Consider the following 20,369-nt stretch of genomic DNA (forward strand, 5'->3'; position numbering starts at 1 on the left):
CCAGGGCATATTTACACTGGACGTATTTGGCGCTCCCATTGATTTTCTATTCACATATGCAAATGAGGGAGATACGCAGATTCACGAACGTATACTTGCGCCCAGGGCATAATATACGCGGTTTGCGTAAGTCATACGTCCGGCGTAAAGTTATTCCCCATATATGAGGCGCAACCCATGCAAAAGTATGGACCAGGGAACACAAGCCGTCGTATTTTACGTAGTTTACGTTGGACGTGAATATGGCTGGGTGTAGGTTACGTTCACGTCGTAGGCAGTGATAAGACGTATCTTAGGCAGTTGTTTCGACGTGATTCTGAGCATGCGCACTGGGATGCGGCCACGGGACGGCATTCGTTATATGTATCTGTCTGGCACTTGGCCCATCATTTGCATAGGGTCACGCCTCATTTGCATGTCTCACGCCCACTTCCACCTACGCCGGCTTACGCCTTAGAAACCCAGTGCAGATTTGGGAGAAAGTGCTTTGTGAATTCGGTGCTTGCCTCTCTGCGCTGCGTCGGCGTAGTGTACAAAAGATACACTACGGCGGCATAAATATGTGCCAATGTCTGTGAATATGGGCCCTTATGTTTGGAGCAAACAAGGCACTGTTAACCACCTGCCCAAAAATTCCGACAGCAAATGTCCGATGGAGCCCTACACACGGTCGGAATTTCCGACAACAAGCTCCCATCGAACATTTGTTGTCGGAAAATCCGAGCGTGTGTACGCGGCACAGGGCTGGACGATTAGTGATTAATCTGTATTACATTATATAATAATCTACTCTTAGCCTCTTAGCTCACTGGGTTTTATTCAGGCTCTTGAGAGCTTCTTCCCTCGTCAGTCTGTGCCAGTCTTCCGGAAGATTGGCCGGGTTGGCATTGTACAGTTTGGCAAAAGAATTATTGAACTCAACGAGAACAAACTTCCAGTAATCCGAGCCGTCGGCAGTTGTGTCAGGGTAGATAGCCCAGTCTGGGTAATATTTTTGGTAATCTTTATAAGGGTGGGGTTTCCCTTCTGCATTCCTAAAAGTCTTATTAGAAATGACGTTGGAAGAGCATATGGAATGGTCGAGAGCTTTGGTTTTTTCGTTGACATGTTGGGCTAGCCCTCTCGGCCGATGGACAGATGCGAAATGTTCTTTATGATTCCCTCCTCCGGCTTCACAGGGGGCTTTACAGAAAGGACACTGCTTGCCGCATCCAATCACCTTCATGAACAATTCATCCTGAGGTTTCAGCGTCAAATGTAAAAAAGTTGTTTCTATGTTTCGTGAGTTTATGTCTCGCTCGACCAGTTTTTCTAAGTCAGATAGGTACAATTCAATCTCACGAGCAAACTGCTTAATAGTACTCAACTTGTTTTCAAATATGACGACTTTCATATTGTTCTGTGAAATCACAAGTTCTTTCTTCAAAACGTTACAAAACTCAGCTAAGAAGTCAAATATAGTCTCGGCTTGAAGAGTTTTTTCATCCTGAAGAGCTTTTTTTACTTTTATCAAAAGACTCTGCAGAATTTTTGTTTGCAAAACATGAATAGTATTTCGGCATTTATAATGCTCAGTAAGGTATTGCGAGATCCATCTTTTCATGAAATCTTCATAGCTGTTGATGTATTCTGCATATTTTTCAAGAGAGCCATCACTAAGCAATGTTTTGAGCACCTCTCGTTGTAAGATTTTCCGACTCTTGAATTCCTGAGGGCCGTTTTTCTGAAGAACGTCATCCACGATCTCTTTGCCAAGGCACCTGTTGATGTGGTCCAGGATGGCTGGTGTTAAAGACACCGTACACAATTGTTTAGCCCTTCTTTGACATTCATTCCTTGTTTCAAACATGTTGATGAACGTGGAGAAGTATTGAGGTTTCATCTCCTCCAGGTAGCTTTGTGGATCATTACGCCGGACGAACTCTTCATGCATTCTCTGAAACGTCACGACCGCATTTCCTAAAACCCAAAGCTTAAGGTCCAGCTCAAACAATTTGGTCGTCTGAAGATTTTCAAATTTAGGCTGGTTCAGGTTGTTATTGATCATTTTCAGCAGTTCCTGAGAATACATTTCATTAAAGTCAGTCTTGGAATTTGCAATTTCTGTTACCTTTTCTTTACATTTTCTCTGTACAGACAAGGCAAGATCTTTTGCCCAATCCCTCTCTTCTTTGGAATCAACTTGGAGATAGTTTCTATTAATAGAAAAGTCCTCTCCTTTATATTGATTAAGGCTTTTAAGTTCATTTAGTTTTGAAATAACACTACTGTCATCACACTGCATGTCTCGTTTCAGCTGTTGAATGATTGCCAGGTCGACGTTCCGTTTTTTTAACGTTGGCGGTGGTAAAGTGGATGTTGCTTTTGCCCATATCATCTCAAATTCTTTGTTTAACTGTTGTTCATTTACTGAGTACTCATTCTTCCTTATTTTGTCCATGATGTCCGACACGCTTTCTTCGATGATTCCAATATATCTCTCTTGTACAGCTTCGATCTGGCATTTCTCTTTTTGGATGTTGATTGTCAGATCACATTTGCCGAGAAGACAATTTTCGAGGTTTCTCCTGAGATACTTGATGCTTTGGAAAAAATCACTTTTAAACATCTCCAAAAGATGGGCATTGTCGCAATCATCCGTAAAGTACTTTTCTAGAGATCTAGCCATGACCCGTTCTTCTTCGTCCAATAAACAGTTCATCTCGCTTTTTATCCTGTCCCACGTTTTAGATCCCAACTGATCAGATGATAGGTTAAAGATCAGAGTTTCTGTCTTAATCATCCAGTCATGGCTATTTTTTTGAAATCTCCATTCCCAGTCTGAGTACTGGATGCAAAGCTGGTTGTAGGCCTCTGTGACCAAGCGGTTTCTGAAACTGAAGACAAATTTTTCATGTTTCACTGCTTCCCACAAACTTCTCATCCACTCTGTGAACTGTCTGATATCTTGTGGTTTTCCTGGCATAGACTCTAGATACTTTCCTATAGAGTGTTTTAGCTCCTGGACATTTTCACTGTAGCCATAGTTAACGGAAGCCATAGGTGGAATGCCATGCCACAATCCGGGAATATACCAGGAGTTACTCTCGATGTCGCAGTGTATGATGTCAGAGAAGGTGCTTACTCTACTTTTGTTCTCCATTCTTGCAGATACCTTGGTCATTTCATTCAGCTGTTCGAGAAATTTTTCTCTGGCTTGGCGGTTTTTCACATGAGCAGACACGTCGCTCACGTTCTGATGCACAAACTGGCAGCTGGACTTCTTCCCTACTTCCTTCATCCGCAGAAAGGCATGGATTACGATCTGAAGTATGTCTTTCATCTCTTCTGTATTTTCCATGGCCATGTTAACTATGGTGATGTCGCTCAACCCAACTGCTACTGTCGCCAATTCATTGTCATGTTCATAACTGCCATCAAGAGAGGCTAGTTCCATGGATTTTAATCCTTCAGTGTCAATGACCATAACATAGTCACAGCCCAGCTTCTCGTCAAAGATTTTTTCTGCATCAAGGAGAGTCAAGAAGGCTCCTCGAGTGCATCGGCCACTAGATGTAGGTAAATGCAAGCCGAACATGGTGTTCAGAAGGGTGGACTTCCCTGTACTTTGCACTCCTAGGACAGTAATTACTCTAACTGTGCAGTTTCTCTTTGTTATGATTTCTAGCTCACTCAGGACATCGGTTATCCACTGCATGGGTATGTTGGAGGCATCGCCATCTATCAACTCCAGTGGAAACCCATCCAACAACAGATTAGCAGCTATTTTTGAGAGCCTCCCCATTTTTTGTTTCCCTAAAGAATGTTCTACTTCATAAAACTGCCCCAACTCGCGCATAAAATGTTCAACACCTAGCGAACCATCAGCTAATTTCTGATCAATTTCCATAAAGGCATTGGCATTTGATGCCACATCCGTCAACAGCTCTCGGTATTCATCATTTAATTTTGCAAGCTGATGTCTTCCAAGTTGGTCTAGTTGTATCTTCAGCCACTTCAGGAATACTTTTCGCTCTGCTGGAGTAAATTTTTTCAGGGCATCCTGAAATTGCTTCACACCAGGGGCCATCTTTTGGTTTCTTTGCTGCTTACGGAGCTGGAAATGGTCTTCCCGGAGCTGTGACTGATATTCTTCCACGTCTCTGTCCTCCAATTTTCTCATTCTACACATTTCCTTCTCGATCTTAGTCAGCTGTTTCCAAAGATCACCTTGTAGTTTCATCATTTTCTTTTTATAATCCAGGACATTCTTTATCTGACTGGTGATTGTCGTTGCGGCTTCCCTTGCTTCCTCACATTCGCTAAAATTCTCATCAATATGGAAATGTAATTTAGAAACTCTCTGAGAAATTTGCTCTAGAGTTGGGTTTACCGTGGTATTTGCGATCAGCGCTTTTATCTTTGACTGTAAAGTCTTGACTACTTGTGTGTCATTGACATTTCGGTTTTTAACAATAAATTTCTCTTTTTTTAGGTTATGTGTTGTCGATAAACTTTTAAGGAATTCAAGAATATCGCTGTTTCCAACTCCTAAGTTCACAATAAAGAAGAAGTGTGGGTTTTGGCTTACCAAGTCTGATAACAGATCATATTGCTTATCTTGTATACTCTCAATAAACACAAACACAGCCGCTGATACCCTTGATAATAAATCAAACTGTTCCGAATGGCCCTCAAGATCCCCTCTCAGGTTAAGGAAGCCGACAGGTTCTGAAAAAATATCTGAGTGTCCACGTCCTGCTGGAAAATAGCAAGACATTTCCACCAGCCCGTCTGAGCACAGGCGTTGGGCGTTTCCACCAGGCAGGTCCCTATGGACAAAATAATTTTGAATGAACTGAGGAGGGCTTAATACTTGATTTAGAAGCTTTGACTTTGATAAGCTGCATTCCCCTAGTCTGAAGAAAGAGAAAATTGGCATTGAAATGTTAACCAAGTTGCCTTCTGCAAACCCTGAACTGTCCACCAGTGACTGTGGTTTCCACTTCTTTACAATGTCTCTCATCGCCCACAACATGAAGGTGTAGGATGATCCGTCATCATCGGGGAGCAGCAGAGGGAGGGAAAACTGCAACATGGACATTTTGGAGACAATCTTTTGTTGTAAGAAGGTATCCGAGTCATGAAGAACATCACAAATGACATCCAGAGGGTTGTAGGCATCAGGATCCTCGAAATCATCAGAGTCCTCGTTGTTAAAATCAAAGCATGCATCCATGTCTCTGTCCGGAGGACAAATGTTTCTTGCGGTGACATCCAAAGCCATGAGCTTCTTGAGAAACATCTCCTTTATAGAGTCTTGAAACAAAAGAATACAAATCTGATGTAAATAAAGATAGTTAAAGTGATTGTAAAGTTTCGTGCTTTTTTCGTTTTTTGGCAGCACTAGGGTCATTGGGTCAAACCATGACACTACCTACCTGGAATGTGCGTTTGCTTGCGTTGCTTTCCTCCAGGTACTCCGGTTTCCTTCAACACTGCAAAGACATGATGGTAAGTTACTTGTCTCCTGTCTGAATTGGCCCCAGTGTGGGTGTGAGTTAGAGACTTTAGTCTATAAGCTCCTTGAGGATAGGGAATGATGTGAATGTACAGTATATGTCTGGGCTCAACATTTCAAGTCCTGAGCTACTACCCAGGCCTCAAGGCGTACTTGCCACCAGTTGCCCCGCCCAACCCCTACCATGTCCCGCCCCCTAATCCTGGCCCTAGACACGCCCTCATAAATTATCTAATGAAATGAGATTATTGCACATTGCAGCCAAATGGCCAATCTAGTGGCCATAATGTGGTATTCTGCTGATTGGAGCTTTTCAGGTAAATACCACATTATGGGCACTAGATGGAGCCGATGACCATAGGACGTAAACATATTAGACGTATTGGGGGGGGGGGGGGTTATTTGTGGATGCTGTGGAAATGCATTTCTATGGTAATATATTTTATAAATAGACCCTTTAAAGCGGGGGTTCACCCTATATAAAAAAAAAAAAGAATTTTTTTTTCCCTCTAGCATTAAATCCGGCATAGTAGCGGGAGCTACACTATGCCGGTCTTAATTTTTTTTTTTCCCGTACTCACCGTTATATCCTACATAGAAGATTCCGGGGAATGGGCGTTCCTATGGACAGGGAAGGTGATTGACGGCCGGCCCTGGCACGTCACGCTTCTCCGGAAATAGCCGAAATAGGCTTGGCTCTTCACGGCGCCTGCGCATAGCCTGTGCGCAGGCGCCGTGAAGAGCCGAGACCTACTCCGGCTGTCTTCGGGGAGCGTGACGTGCCAGAGCCGGCCGTCAATCATCCTCCCTCTTGCTAGGAACGCCCATTCCCCGCGGCAGACGGAATCGTCAATGCACGATATAACCGTGAGTACCGGGATAAAAAAATTAAGACCGGCATAGTGTAGCTCGCGCTACTATGCCGGATTTTATGCTGCATTGTTCTTAAGGAGGGTGAACTACCGCTTTAATATCAATAAAATGGAGCATAAAAAGTCCAGATTTTTTTTACTTCGAGTGATCGGTATATATTGGCCAATATTATTATTACAATATATTATCATTGTTATTATTATTGTTATGTGCTATATTTATATTTTACCTGTAAATTGGTCGATGTCCATTCTTTCATCTGATTGGCCATTTTCTGCTTCGGTAGGGCGGTTTCTTAAATCTTCATAGTCACCTTACAAGTGAAATCAGAATATCAGTCTATTTATATGTTGTTATCTTAACCGCTTGCCGACTGCTCCACAACGATAAACGTCGGCAGAATGGCACGGCTGCACGAAGGGACGTACCTGTACTTCTCCTTTAAATCGCGCCATAGTGGGCGCGCATGCGCCACCCGCCGCGTGCTCCGTGGGTCCCGCGGACTCGATGTCCTGCGATCGTGTCACTGAGCTGCAGAACAGGGAAATGTAAACAAGGCATTTCCCTGTTCGGCCTAGTGACAGGACACTGATCTACTGCTCCCTCTCATCAAGAGCAGTGATCACTGTCGTGTCACTCGTAGCCCCGCCCCCCCCCACAGTTGAAATCACTCCCTAGGACGCACGTAACCACTTCATCCATCCCTAGTGTTTAAGCCCATTCCCTGCCAGTGTCATTTACACAGTAATCAGTGCATTTTTATAGCACTGATCGCTGTATAAACGTTAATGGTCCCAAAATAGTGTCAAAAGTGTCCGCCATAATGTCGCAGTCACAATAAAAATCGCTGATTGCCGCCATTACTAATAAAAAAAAAATTATAAAAAAAATTCCATAAACCTATCCCCTATTTTGTAGACGCTATGCGATTTATTTATTTTTTTATACCAAAAATATAGTTTTTTTTTATATATTTTTGGGGGATATTTATTATAGCAAAAAGTAAAGAATATTGCTTTTTCTTTTCAAAATTGTCGCTCTATTTTTGTTTATAGCGCAAAAAATAAAAACCGCAGAGGTGATCAAATACCACCAAAAGAAAGATCTATTTGTGTGGAAAAAAAGGAAGTCAATTTTGTTCGGGAGCCACGTCGCACGGCCGCGCAATTTTCAGTTAAAGCTTTTTTGCGATTCGGCACTGCGTCGCTTTAACTGACAATTGCGCGGTCGTGCGAAGTGGCTCCCAAACAAAATTTACGTCCTTTTTTCCCCACAAATAGATCTTTCTCTTGGTGGTATTTGATCACCTTTGCGATTTTTATTTTTTGCGCTATAAACAAAAATAGAGCAATACTTTTTGCTATAATAAATAAATATGCTCAATTAATATATAAAAAAAATGTTTTTTCCCCTCAATTTAGGCCAATACGTACATATTTTTGGTAAAAAAAAAAAAAGATTGATTGGTTTGCGCAAAAGTGGCATTTTTATTAATAACTTTTTTTTTTACTAGTAATGGCGGCGATCAGCGATCTCATCCCTGACTCCCGTGAGCGTGCCAGGTGGGCGTGATCGCCGCCGGGCACCCGCGATGTCTCGTTCCTGTCAGGGGGAGAAATGCCTGACCTTCTGTTCATACAATGTATGAACAGCGATCAGTCATTTCCCCTAGTGAGGCCACCCCCCTACAGTTAGAACACACCCAGGGAACATACTTAACCCCTTCCTCGCCCCCTAGTGTTAACCCCTTCCCTGCCAGTGACATTTTTATAGTAATCCAATGCATTTTTATAGCACTGATTAAAATGCCAATGGTCCCAAAATTTGTCGAAAGTGTCCGCCATAATGTCGCAGTACCGAAAAAAATCGCTGATCGCCGCCATTACTAGTAAAAAAAAAAATATTAATAAAAATGCCATAAAAATACCCTCTATTTTGTAAACGCTATTTTGCGCAAACCAATCAATAAACGTTTAATGCGATTTTTTTTTAACGAAAAATAGGTAGAAGAATACGTATCGACCTAAACTGAGGAAAAACATTTTTTTTTTAGATATTTTTGGGGGATATTTATTATAGCAAAAAGTTAAAAAATATTATTTTTTTTTCAAAATTGTCGCTCTATTTTTGTTTATAGCGCAAAAACTAAAAACCGCAGAGGTGATCAAATACCACCAAAATAAATCTCTATTTGTGGGGAAAAAAAGGACGTCAATTTTGTTTGGGAATCACGTCGCACGACCGCGCAATTGTCAGTTAAAGCGACGCAGTGCCGAATCGCAAAAAGTGCTCTGGTCTTTGACCAGCAATATGGTCCGGGGGTTAAGTGGTTAACTATCAGAGTCAGAGTTACTTTCAGAGATCTCATGAAAGGTTACCTTGCGGTGGGTTCTTGTATGGGTCTTCTCTGCAGTCTTCAAAAGCTGGTGTAGCGTCAATTGGTTGATATCCGTCCACTGCGGAATAATTTGTCTCTGAGATTTTGAATCCCGATGAGGACATCCCGGTATCCAGTTCATTGGAATGTCTCATGGAATCCAATTTATCTACATTGGTTCTGGGCTTCTTTTCTGGCGGTTGACCTTCACAACCTAATTTATGGTAAAAGTAAAAAATAGAAAAACTGTAAAGGTAAAATTTCCCCCAGGGTCTTAGCATAGGGTGGGTAAAGGGGGATGGTTTCCCCCCCCCCCCAATATAAGTTGAACCCCATCCCGTCCCCAGTCTGTCTATTAGCACCCCTAAGCATGATTCCCATTGCCAAGCATAGGTGTGCGCAGCCTATTGCACCCCAAAGCTCAAAAACAACACATAAACACCACCTTCTGTCACAGGAAGGGGCACTGGTGGTGGGAGCCAGTTGATTGGGAGCATATTACTATACACCCTAAATACGAGTGTAATGTGTTCCTAAAGGTGAACCTAGATTTTCATATAATGGGGGCATTTACAGTGGCCACTGGCACCCCCAACCACCCACCTGGTGCTGCTCCTGGATAATGCTAATGCACATGGGGTGATTAGGGTGTGCCTAGGCACATCCGGCACACCCTGTGCACACTCCTATGTTACTTCATTACTTTGACAGCTAACAGCTGATAGTGTACAGCTGCTGTCTTGCAAATCCAGCTGTGAGTGACAGCTCCAAATCCCATGAAGGACTGGGAGCCAATCAGAATGGTCCCTGATCATGTGATTACTATTAGAGTTGAGCGGACACCTGGATGTTCGGGTTCGGGTCCGAACCCGAACTTAAAAAACAAAAGTTCGGGTTCGGGAACCCGAACTCCGAACCCCATTGTAGTCAATGGGACACGGACTTTTAGAACAAAAAAAAATGCGCGGAGGTCCCCGCAAATTCAATAACCAGACCCTTTAGGTCTGGTATGGATATTAAGGGGAACCCCGCCGTCAATTTAAAACAAAAATGACGTGCGGTTCCACCTAAATATCCATAACCTAACCCGTTATCCGAGCACGTTGACCTGGCCGGCCGCAGAAAAGAGGGGGGGACAGAGTGCGGCCCCCCCCTCTCCTGAACCTACTGGAGAGTCAGGATGCTCTCTACATTGCTGATAGAGAACGGAGCTGTGTGTTAGTGGGCGTCCCGACTCTCCTGAAGTCCAAGGAAGGGGGCGAGCATTACACTCCACACCAGGGAGAAAGCCTCGCATTACTGTGTGGAGTTACAGACAGAAGAACAGGAAGTGAGGATTTCTCAGAGGAAATAAGGACATTTAAAAGCAAAATGGAAGGATGAGGTAAGTGAAGGAGGACTGCACTAAGGTAAAGGAAGATATTTAGGATTTTTTATTTTTTTTACCTTTACAGCCCCATTAATGTTCAAAGTGTTGGGTAGAGAATTAAAAGCCTTCTGCTTTATTTACTCCTGTTCCACATACCCTGACGGTATGCCCTTCCGTGTCGAAGGGGGCTCGTGCTGGGAATGGTGGGTGGGGGTTTTCCCGTTACGGCACAAAATGCTCCCGTCAGGGCTGGACAGGGACAAATATTTGGCCCTGGACTTCATCCAGACTGGCCCACTTTGACAGGTCTCTCTCATGGCGGCCGGACAACTCCCGCACTCCCCACCCCCCGGCCACCCAAGCCCCCTCTCCCCCTTCACTAGCTTTATTAGAGTAGAGCGGCTGGCGCTGGTACTTTTATAGGCAGTACCAGTGGGGAAGCTAGACATTATTTCACCCGGGGCAAAGAATCAGTTCCGTGCCCCCCCCCCCCTTATGGGACAAGATTAGGCAGAAGTGAGAAACTCCCAGGCCATAGCTGTTGAGTCAGCTGTCTGTCCCCTCCCCCATGCTCCTCTGTTCCCCCCTGCTCCTCTGGTCCTCCCCCTGCTTCTCTATTCCCCCCAGGTGAGCACTGCGGGGAGGGAGAGGAGGTGAGTGCTGCGGGAAGGGAGAAACAGAGGAGCGGAGGGGGGGCGGCGGTCCGCTGTCACTGAAGCCGGCCCACTGAGCCATCGGCCCACCGGGAAACTCCCTGTAGTCCCAATGGCCAGTCCATCCCTGGCTCCTGTTAGGGGTGCCGGGAGGTGCGAGACCTTCCGCCAATCAGGCTGAACTCTTCTCAATACTCTCCGAAAGTTAGTATACCCCTGTGTTTTGGTATGGATCAGGGGTATCTGAAAATGTTACTTCTCTGCATACAGCTGTTTTATGTATTTCTCGTTTCTCCACCCCTTTTTTTTCCCCGTGATAAAGATCTGTTTTTCATATGTTTTTTAAAAATAAAAAGGGTTTTGGGAAAGATGAATAAAAAAAATGATGAAATTTGCAGGTCGTACTACCGAAGCATCAATCAATCCTACCTCCTCGTGAGCTCTTGTCCGGGTCTTGCCTAGACTCTTGCCTTTTTTCAAAAACTTTTGTCGCGTTGGTTTGTTGGGGATATTCAGGCATGTCCACTGAGGAACCCTCGGACCCATACATTGCTATCGCAGCCTGATTCTGCATTTCAAATCTCCTTTTATCTGCAACAAAGAGAGATTTATACCTGGATGTCACAAAATAGTCCCGAGGCGGGAATTTGATCCTGGGAGGAATATTTGTCTCACCATCACTTGAGCTTCTGACTCCCGATTGTAATGAGGTCCCACTGGTATCCAGTTCATTGGAATAGCTTATGGAATCCCGTTCACGTACATTGGTTCTGGGCTTCTTTTCTGGAGCTTGCCTTTCATAATCTAATTCATGGTAAAAGTAAAAAATAGAAAAACTGTAAAGGTAAAAGTATCAGAGGGTTTTAGAATAGAGTTCGGAAAGGGGGGGGGGGTTTCCCCCAATAGGATTAAGAATAACCCCACCCCCATCCCATTTGTTAAATAATGAATTCAATAATTTATTTATTTTTTGTAATGAATGGGAAGATGCAGATATGGCTTAGAGAAGCTTAGAAAAGGGAACGCACACAGGATGACATCAGAGTGTGACGAAACGCGCGTCGGGAGGAGTGACGTGCTGATGTCTTCGCGTTATATCTCTGCAGTGGACGGGTGTTCCCTAGCCGGCCGGCTTTTAAAACTTCTGCTGTTTTTATTCATATTTCGTGTAAGTGCAACCTTTATTTTATCAAAAGCTCTTAAAGGAGTTGTAAAGGAAAACTTTTTTTGCCTAAAATTAATGTCTGCAAGGTAGACAGACGGAATAGTGTAAAGATTCTGTTAAAAAATGCGTAAATACCTATTAACTGCCTTCATCTATATCACCTCCGGCGTCCTAGTTTCTGTTCTCTCATTCACTTCCTGGTTTGCGGCGCTCGTTCATGTAAGAACTACATTTCCCAGTATGCATTGTGGCACGCCCAGGAATTCACACCTCCTTGAAGTCTCTAACACGTAGAGAGCGTCCTGCCGCACAGATGTAGTTCCCAGGAGGGGGCGAGCACGTCACTGACCACCGCAGTAAAGCCTCCCTTCACGGTGGTGAGTAACAATCAGACAAGCAGGAAGTGAACAGAACAGAGAAGAAATAGAGCAACTTCTGAGCAAAAACGAACAATGAGGAAGTGAAAAGAGGAATGTCTGCAGGTAAAGGATGCTTATTATGAAAAAAAAATTCCTTTACAACCCCTTTAAGTTATGATTTTACACGATGTCCAGTTCATTTTCATTTTTGGGTAAATGACTGGTTCATGTTCGTGATTATTGAGCGATTGACCATCCCTGGCTATCTGCTGTGGTTTTCCTTTATACACCATATATCCCGAGTCGCTGCTCCTGAACCTCCTGGATAAAGGCCCTGGCTGGGGTTTATAGCCGCAAGCTCACATAGCTTGTCTTCCGGTAAGCTTGCACTTCATGTGGTGGTGTTGCACATGTCTGTTTGGTGATGTTGGAAGGCAACATGAATTAATATAATTAATTTCTGGATTTTCTACATATCTGTTTTCATTCCCAATGGTCAGCCAGGCTGATGCTTGTAATTTTTCCTGAAGGACAGGATGCCCCCCCCCCCCCCGGTTAGAATGTAGCCAATTAAGCCTCTAACTTTACATGATACTAGCGGCTCCAATCAGTTGATTAACCCCTCCGCAAACAAGCTTCAAAGAGAGGTGTAACTGCCAAAATATGTAATGGCAATGATCAAACGTCAGCAAGCTATTGGAGATGATATGGGCAATACTGCCCCCAGAGGCCAAGTATGACAGGACAGTCAGTAATATAATCTATTGAGGAGGATTGTCCTGTGAACACTCTGATTGGTCCAAAAGCAAATGGGGCTGGCAATGGGGGGAGTTTGAATGAGTTACGACTGAGGTTCTTTAAATAGGACTGTTTGAAACAGAGAGCCCTCTTTAACATCTGAGCTCAGCCAACAAAGATTCTACCTAGAGGATGTGTTAAGTATATGTACTGTTTTATTATTGTTATAGGCTCTATAGATATCTGCTGTTAGTGTGTGATATTCCTATTTTCTTGGGAAATAAATAGGATATTGTTTACTAGCATATGTGTCTGTCTTCATAGCTAACTTAATATCATTAGGCCTAGCATACTCTCGATAGTCTAGCAATTCTAGGGATATACAATTGATACATATATGCAATAGCTATATAGGTTAAAATAGAGTATATAGTATTGCAATGTTTTACTTCAGGTGATAAGGACCACCTTACCATACATACATTTGTGGTTTATGGACTAATATATCAATTGGTGGTGTACACACACCCATTCTTTACTTATGGACTAACTAGTCACTCTTTATATATTCACATATATATTTTTCACTCATTTGTTTACAGCACGGCTTTATTAATTATTCTTTAGAAAAGCTAACAACTGTTTATTTTTCATGGAAAAACAATAGCTCTTGAGCAAAATGGTTTTGGGACAAATGAGTAAGAAACAGATTCATTTTTATTTCAGGTTTTCACAAAGAGTTGAAAAATATGAAGATATTTGAGTAATACACAGTTTACACAATCTCAAATGCTCGTGTATCAACCAAAGAAAGGGTTTGCACAGGGCCGATCCGCCCTATAGGCTCACTATGTAAGCCGCTTAGGGCCCCGCAAAGCTGCGGAGGGCCCCCCAAATTACAAGAGGCCCCACGCCTGGTGAGAAGTCATTTTTGGCCCCTTTCGGGTTCTAAAAAATGGGCAACATTTTTTTTCGAACACGCTCTTCTTTTTCACAACGTTTTTTAAAGCAGTGTTTTACCCAAAAAAACAACTTTATAGCATCTCATTCAGCATAGTAGCGCAAGCTACAGTATGCCTTTATATATTTTTTAGCGCCGCACTCACTGTTTAATCGCGTAGTAAAGTTTCAGACTCCCCGCGGGGAATGGGCGTTCCTATTCAGAGGGCTCGTGATTGACGGCCGGCTATGGCGCGTCACGCTTCACGAAAATAGCCGGAGTAGGTCTCGGCTCTTCACGGCGCTATACGGCGCCTGCGCACAGACATCGGAGCTGACTGCGCAGGCGCCGTGAAGAGCAAACACCTATTTTGGCTATTTTTGTGAAGCGTGACGTGCCATAGCCGGCCGTCAATTACGAGCCCTCTGCATAGGAACGCCCATTCCCCTGAAACGTTACTACGCGATTAAACAGTGAGTACGGCGCCAAAAAAAATATAAAGGCATACTGTAGGTCGCGCTACTATGCTGAATGATATGCTAGAAAAAAAAATAAAAAATTTAAGGGAGAACCCCCGCTTTAAGGTTGTAAAAAATGGTCGTGTGTGGGCTTTAACGACGTAAAAAATCTGCGCATGTTTAGAAGCAAGTTATGAGACGGGAGCGCTCGTTCTGGTAAAACTAGCGTTTCTATTGGAGTAAGCACATTCATCACGCTGTAACAGACAGAAAAAGCGCGAATCGTCTTTTACTAACACAAAATCAGCTAAAGCAGCCCAAAGGGTGGCGCCATCCGCATGGAACTTCCCCTTTATAGTGCCGTCGTACGTGTTGTACGTCACCGCGCTTTGCTAGAGCATTTTTATTTTCACGATCGTGTGTAGGCAAGGCCGTTTTAATGATCGGGTTGAAAAAAAATAGTTTTTTTTCTAGACCCTGAAAAACGTCATATTTTACAACCCCGAAAAACGATCGTGTGTACGCGGCAATAGAGACAGTTCAATAAAGAGTTACCTCTTTGTGAGCTCCTGTCTGGGTCTCCTCTGGAATCTTGTCTTTTTTCAAACATTTTTGTAGTGTTGATTTGTGGATCATATTCAGGCATGTCCACCGAGGAACCCACGGACACGTATGTTGGTAACACAACCTGGTTCTGCTTTTCCAATCTCTTTTTACCTGCAACAAAGATAGATTTAGATCTGGATGTAACAAAATAGCCCAGAGATGGTCAAATGAGCCTGAAGCAATCATTTTTCCCACCACCACTTGAGCTTTTGGCTTCTTACCCTCAATGTGTTCTGCGGAGTGCAGTGTCGTACCGGAGCTCGGGTCAGATTGTCTTGTTATGTCGTATGCCAGTGCAGCATCTTAGATGTAAAAGGAAATAGTTATTGGTCTATATTTATTCCATTATTTAATTTAATTATTGATGTATTTATTTTTTGTAATGAACAGTAAGGCCTCGTACACACGACCGAACATGTCTGCTGAAACTGGTCCGTCGGACATGTTCGGTCGTCTGTACAGACTCACCGGACATGTCCGCTCGGCCGAAAGCCCTCGCATGCGTCGAAGTGATTCGACGCATGCGTGGAAGCATTGACCTTCCAGGGGAGCGCACGTCGTCGCGGCGACGGCGCGGCCACGTCACCGCGTTCGCTGTCCGCGGGAAATTTGGTCTGATGGTGTGTACAGCCATCAGACCAAAATCCGGCAGCGGACATGTCCGATGAAAATGGTCCGCGGACCGTTTTCATCGGACATGTCCCGTCGTGTGTACGAGGCCTAAGATGCAGATATGGCTTAGATAAGGGAACACAAATAGTCCAGAGATGGGAATATGAGCCCGGAGGAATCATTTGTAGACATGTGCATTATTTTTCGTCTGAATTTTGGGGATTTTCGCTTCCGTTTAACAAACGATAACGCGCGCGCAGAATCAGAAATCCGAAAGATCCGACATATAAAATGCTTTCTTTTCGTTTAGTTGCGACAACAGTTCAATATAGATAAAAGATTCGACATGACGCTGACAATAGCGATCTGTGTCTATTGAACCTGCGATTGAATGTGCCTAACCTTGAAGCGGGAGTTCACCCAAAAAATTTTTTAACCTTAGATTAATGCTCATTTTGTGAAGGGGAATTGGATGCTTTTTTTTAAATCTAAGCAGTACTTACCGTTTTAGAGAGCGATCTTCTCCGCCGCTTCCGGGTATGGTCTTCGGGACTGGGCGTTCCTATTTGATTGACAGTCTTCCGACAGGCTTCCGACGTTCGCATACATCGCGTCACGAGTAGCCGAAAGAAGTCGAACTGTCGGTGCGGCTCTATACGGCGCCTGCGCACCGACGTTCGGCTACTTTCGGAAAATCGTGACGCGATGTATGCGACCGTCTGAAGCCTGTCGGAAGACTGTCAATCAAATAGGAACGCCCAGTCCCGAAGACCATACACGGAAGCGGCGGAGAAGATCGCTCTCTAAAACGGTAAGTACTGCTTAGATTTAAAAAAAACACCCGATTCCCCTTCACAAAATGAGCATGAATCTAAGGTTAAAAATTAACTTTTCGGATGAACCTCCACTTTAAGAGCTGGTTCACACTGAGTTCACATTCTTTGCAATACAGCCGTTCTAATAGGAGCGACGCAAGTCGCTCCGACTTTTGAAAAAGGTTCTTGTACGACTTCGGGGGCGGCTCGGGGCGATTTGCATTGACTTCTATACAGAAGTCATTTTGCTAATCGCCTCTGAAGTCGTCTTCAGGATGACTTGCAGAGTCGCCCCCGAAGTCGTGCCGTCGCAGTGTGAACCGGCTCTAAAGGGTTACTAAAGGAAAAAAATGTTTTTCTTTAACCTCTTTCCCACCAGGCTAATTTTTCAGATTCGGTGTTTACGACACTAAAACAGTTTTTTTTGCTATATAATTACTTAAAACCCCCAAACATTATATATTTTTTTTTCTAACACCTTAGAGAATAAAATGGCAGTCACTGCAAAACTTTTTGTCACACCGTATTTGCGCAGCGGTCTTACAAGCGCACTTTTTTTGGATAAAAATCACTTTTTTGAATTAAAAAATAAGACAACAATAAATTTTGCCCAATTTTTTTATATATTGTGAAAGATAATGTTACGCCGAGTAAAATGATACCCAACATGTCACGCTTAAAAATTGCGCCCGCTCGTGGCAATGTCGTCAAACTTTTACCCTTAAAAATCTCGATAGGCGACGTTTAAAAAATTCTACAGGTTGCATTTTTTGAGTTGCAGAGTAGGTCTAGGGCTAGAATTATTGCTCTCGCTCTAACGATCGCGGCGATACCTCACTTGTGTGGTTTGAATACCGTTTTCATATGCGGGCGCTACTCGCGTATGCGTTCGCTTCTGCGCGTGAGCTCGTCGGGATGGGGCGCTTTAAAAACATTTTTTTGGGTTTTCTTATTAATTTTTATTTAGTTTTATAATTTTTTACACTGAAATAAAAAAAAAAAAAAAAATGATCACTTTTATTCCTATTACAAGGAATGTAAACATCCCTTGTAATAGAAAAAAGCATGACAGGTCCTCTTAAATATGAGATCTGGGGTCAAAAAGACCTCAGATCTCATATTTAGACTTAAATGCAAAAAAAAAAAAAAAAAAATGTCATTTTTTAAAATGACAAAAAAAAAAATGTTTCTTTAAGAGGCTGGGCGGGACTGACGTTTTGACGTCACTTCCGCCCAGCAGAGCTATGAGGACGGGTGAAGGAGATTTCTCCTTCAGTCCCGTCCCCGCTCAGCTGCCGGACACATCCGATCCCCTCCGCCGCTACCGACGGCTCCGGTAAGCGGCGGAGGGCGCGGGAGAGCGGCGGGAGGGGGGGGGGCCCTCTCCCGCCACCGATAACGGCGATCTCGCGGCGAATCCGCCGCGGAGACCGCCATTATCGTGTACACCACCGCCCCCTGAAAAGATGAATATCTCGGTTGTGGCAGCAGCTGCTGCCGTTACCGAGATATTCAACTTTCAAAACAGGACGTCTTTTTGACATGGGGCGGTGGTCAAGTGGTTAAAATAACAAACCTGTTATACTTTCCTCCACTGTGCAGTTCGTTTTGCACAGAGTGGCCCCCGATCCTCGTCTTCTGGGGTCCCTCGGCGGCTGTCTCTGGTCCTCCCCGCAAGAACTCACCACATTCATGCGAGAGCGCTCGCATGGTGGTGAGTCCTTGTGGGCGCGCTCCCGTGATACAGCGAGCGGCCATAGCTGCTCGCTGTATCACTCAGCCCCGCCCCTCGGCGTGCCGCATCACTGGATGTGATTGACAGCAGCACCAGCCAATGGCTACGCTGCTCTCAATCCATCCGCTCTAGCCAATCAGCGGCCAGGCTGAGCGGCGAAGAGGATCTCAGAGCCGAGCGTGGGACATTCGACGGGTCAGGTAAGTAAAACGGGGGCTTGGGGGGGGGGGGCCGCACCATCAAATGTTTTTTCACCTTAATGCATAGATTGCATTAAGGTGAAAAAAATAAATTCTTTACAACTCCTTTAACTCTATTAGTCCGAGATTATTCGACATTACAGAGACATGAAGATTCGACGAAGCAGCTAAAAACGTACGATCGCAGCGAGCGGACATTTAAGGTTGAATGCTCGGCCCATAGGCTATAGAAGAATTCTAATGTTGGTTGACTAGTAATAATAATTTATAAATATAATTATCAATAGTGTCATACAACATTAGAATTCTACTATAGCTTGTGGGCGGAGCATTGTACGATCGCGGCGTCGTACAGTTTAGCTGCTTTGTTGAATCTTCTCAGAAAATTCCACAAACACCATAAGCCTTCAATTGAAAGATTCGACCTTAATTAATTCGTATTTTTGGACGAATGCATGTAATGGTGGCAATGTGAGGCATGTAATGGTGGCACAGTCTGGCATGTAATGGTGGCACAGTCTGGCATGTAATGGTGGCACAGTGAGGCATGTAATGGTGGCACAGTCTGGCATGTAATGGTGGCACAGTGAGGCATGTAATGGTGGCACAGTGAGGCATGTAATGGTGGCACAGTGAGGCATGTAATGGTGGCACAGTCTGGCATGTAATGGTGGCACAGTGAGGCATGTAATGGTGGCACAGTGAGGCATGTAATGGTGGCAATGTGAGGCATGTAATGATGGCACAGTGACGCATGTAATGGTGGCACAGTCTGGCATGTAATGGTGGCACAGTGAGGCATGTAATGGTGGCACAGTCTGGCATGTAATGGTGACAATGTGAGGCATGTAATGGTGGCACAGTCTGGCATGTAATGGTGGCACAGTGAGGCATGTAATGGTGGCACAGTGAGGCATGTAATGGTGGCACAGTCTGGCATGTAATGGTGGCAATGTGAGGCATGTAATGGTGGCACAGTCTGGCATGTAATGGTGGCACAGTGAGGCATGTAATGGTGGCACAGTGAGGCATGTAATGGTGGCACAGTCTGGCATGTAATGGTGGCACAGTCTGGCATGTAATGGTGGCACAGTGAGGCATGTAATGGTGGCACAGTGAGGCATGTAATGGTGGCACAGTGAGGCATGTAATGGTGGCACAGTCTGGCATGTAATGGTGGCACATTCTGGCATGTAATGGTGGCACAGTGAGGCATGTAATGGTGGCACAGTGAGGCATGTAATGGTGGCACAGTGAGACATGTAATGGTCGCACAGTGAGGCATGTAATGGTGGCACAGTGAGACATGTAATGGTCGCACAGTGAGGCATGTAATGGTGGCACAGTGAGGCATGTAATGGTGGCACTGTGAGGCATGTAATGGTGGCACAGTGAGGCATGTAATGGTGGCACAGTGAGGCATGTAATGGCACAGTGAGGTGAGGCGAGGCATGACTAGTGGGAAGGGGGGTCGTCTTATAAGGCGAGTATATCCCAAAACCAACATTTTAGCTGGAAAATTAGGGGGTCGTCTTATACGCCGGCAAATACGGTATATAAAATGTAAATGTTGCTATAGTTTGGTATCGTGTGGTGAGGTTTTTATTGCTCTATGTATCCCTGATGGGCAGATGGGCTCTCCCTGTCCTGGTCACCATTCTGAAGGAAAATCGGAAATGTTGAGATGTAACAGGGATGGAAGGGGAATCCTCCAATGGGCGCGCTCGCTCTAAATACTACATACAGGGACAGGTACCTGAGTGTGTCTGGTGTCTGCGGTTTCCTGATGAGGATCGGGATCTGCTCGAGGATCCCTCTGAATGTCTGTCACTCCGTGTTCGGTTTCTGTGCCCAGCAGCTCCATCAACGTTGCCTGTTGGATGAAGGGCTTGTCTGAGACATATACTTACAAAAGTTAAAGCACAACATTCCCCAACGCACGCGTTAAACTGGCGGAAAAAAAAGAGAG

General features: G+C 44.4%; 1 protein-coding gene across 3 annotated transcripts in view; it reads right to left on the reverse strand.

Annotated features, from left to right (window-relative positions):
- Positions 1-503: 503 nt before the first annotated feature.
- The window catches only part of LOC120942980 (interferon-induced very large GTPase 1-like), a 37,115-nt gene continuing 17,249 nt past the window's right edge, over positions 504-20,369 (reverse strand). For all 3 annotated transcript variants that reach the window (XM_040355993.1, XM_040355992.1, XM_040355991.1), the window contains 9 exons: positions 20,157-20,273; positions 15,260-15,340; positions 14,988-15,149; positions 11,448-11,576; positions 11,202-11,363; positions 8,752-8,964; positions 6,603-6,686; positions 5,421-5,477; positions 504-5,298 (listed from right to left, as the gene is read on the reverse strand). In XM_040355993.1, coding sequence (XP_040211927.1) covers positions 806-5,298; positions 5,421-5,477; positions 6,603-6,686; positions 8,752-8,964; positions 11,202-11,363; positions 11,448-11,576; positions 14,988-15,149; positions 15,260-15,340; positions 20,157-20,273 — 5,498 coding nt within the window. In that variant the 3' untranslated portion in view covers positions 504-805. The remainder of the gene's footprint in view (positions 5,299-5,420; positions 5,478-6,602; positions 6,687-8,751; positions 8,965-11,201; positions 11,364-11,447; positions 11,577-14,987; positions 15,150-15,259; positions 15,341-20,156; positions 20,274-20,369) is intronic.

The sequence above is a fragment of the Rana temporaria genome, chromosome 6 (assembly GCF_905171775.1).
Source record: "Rana temporaria chromosome 6, aRanTem1.1, whole genome shotgun sequence".
Lineage (NCBI taxonomy): Eukaryota > Metazoa > Chordata > Amphibia > Anura > Ranidae > Rana > Rana temporaria.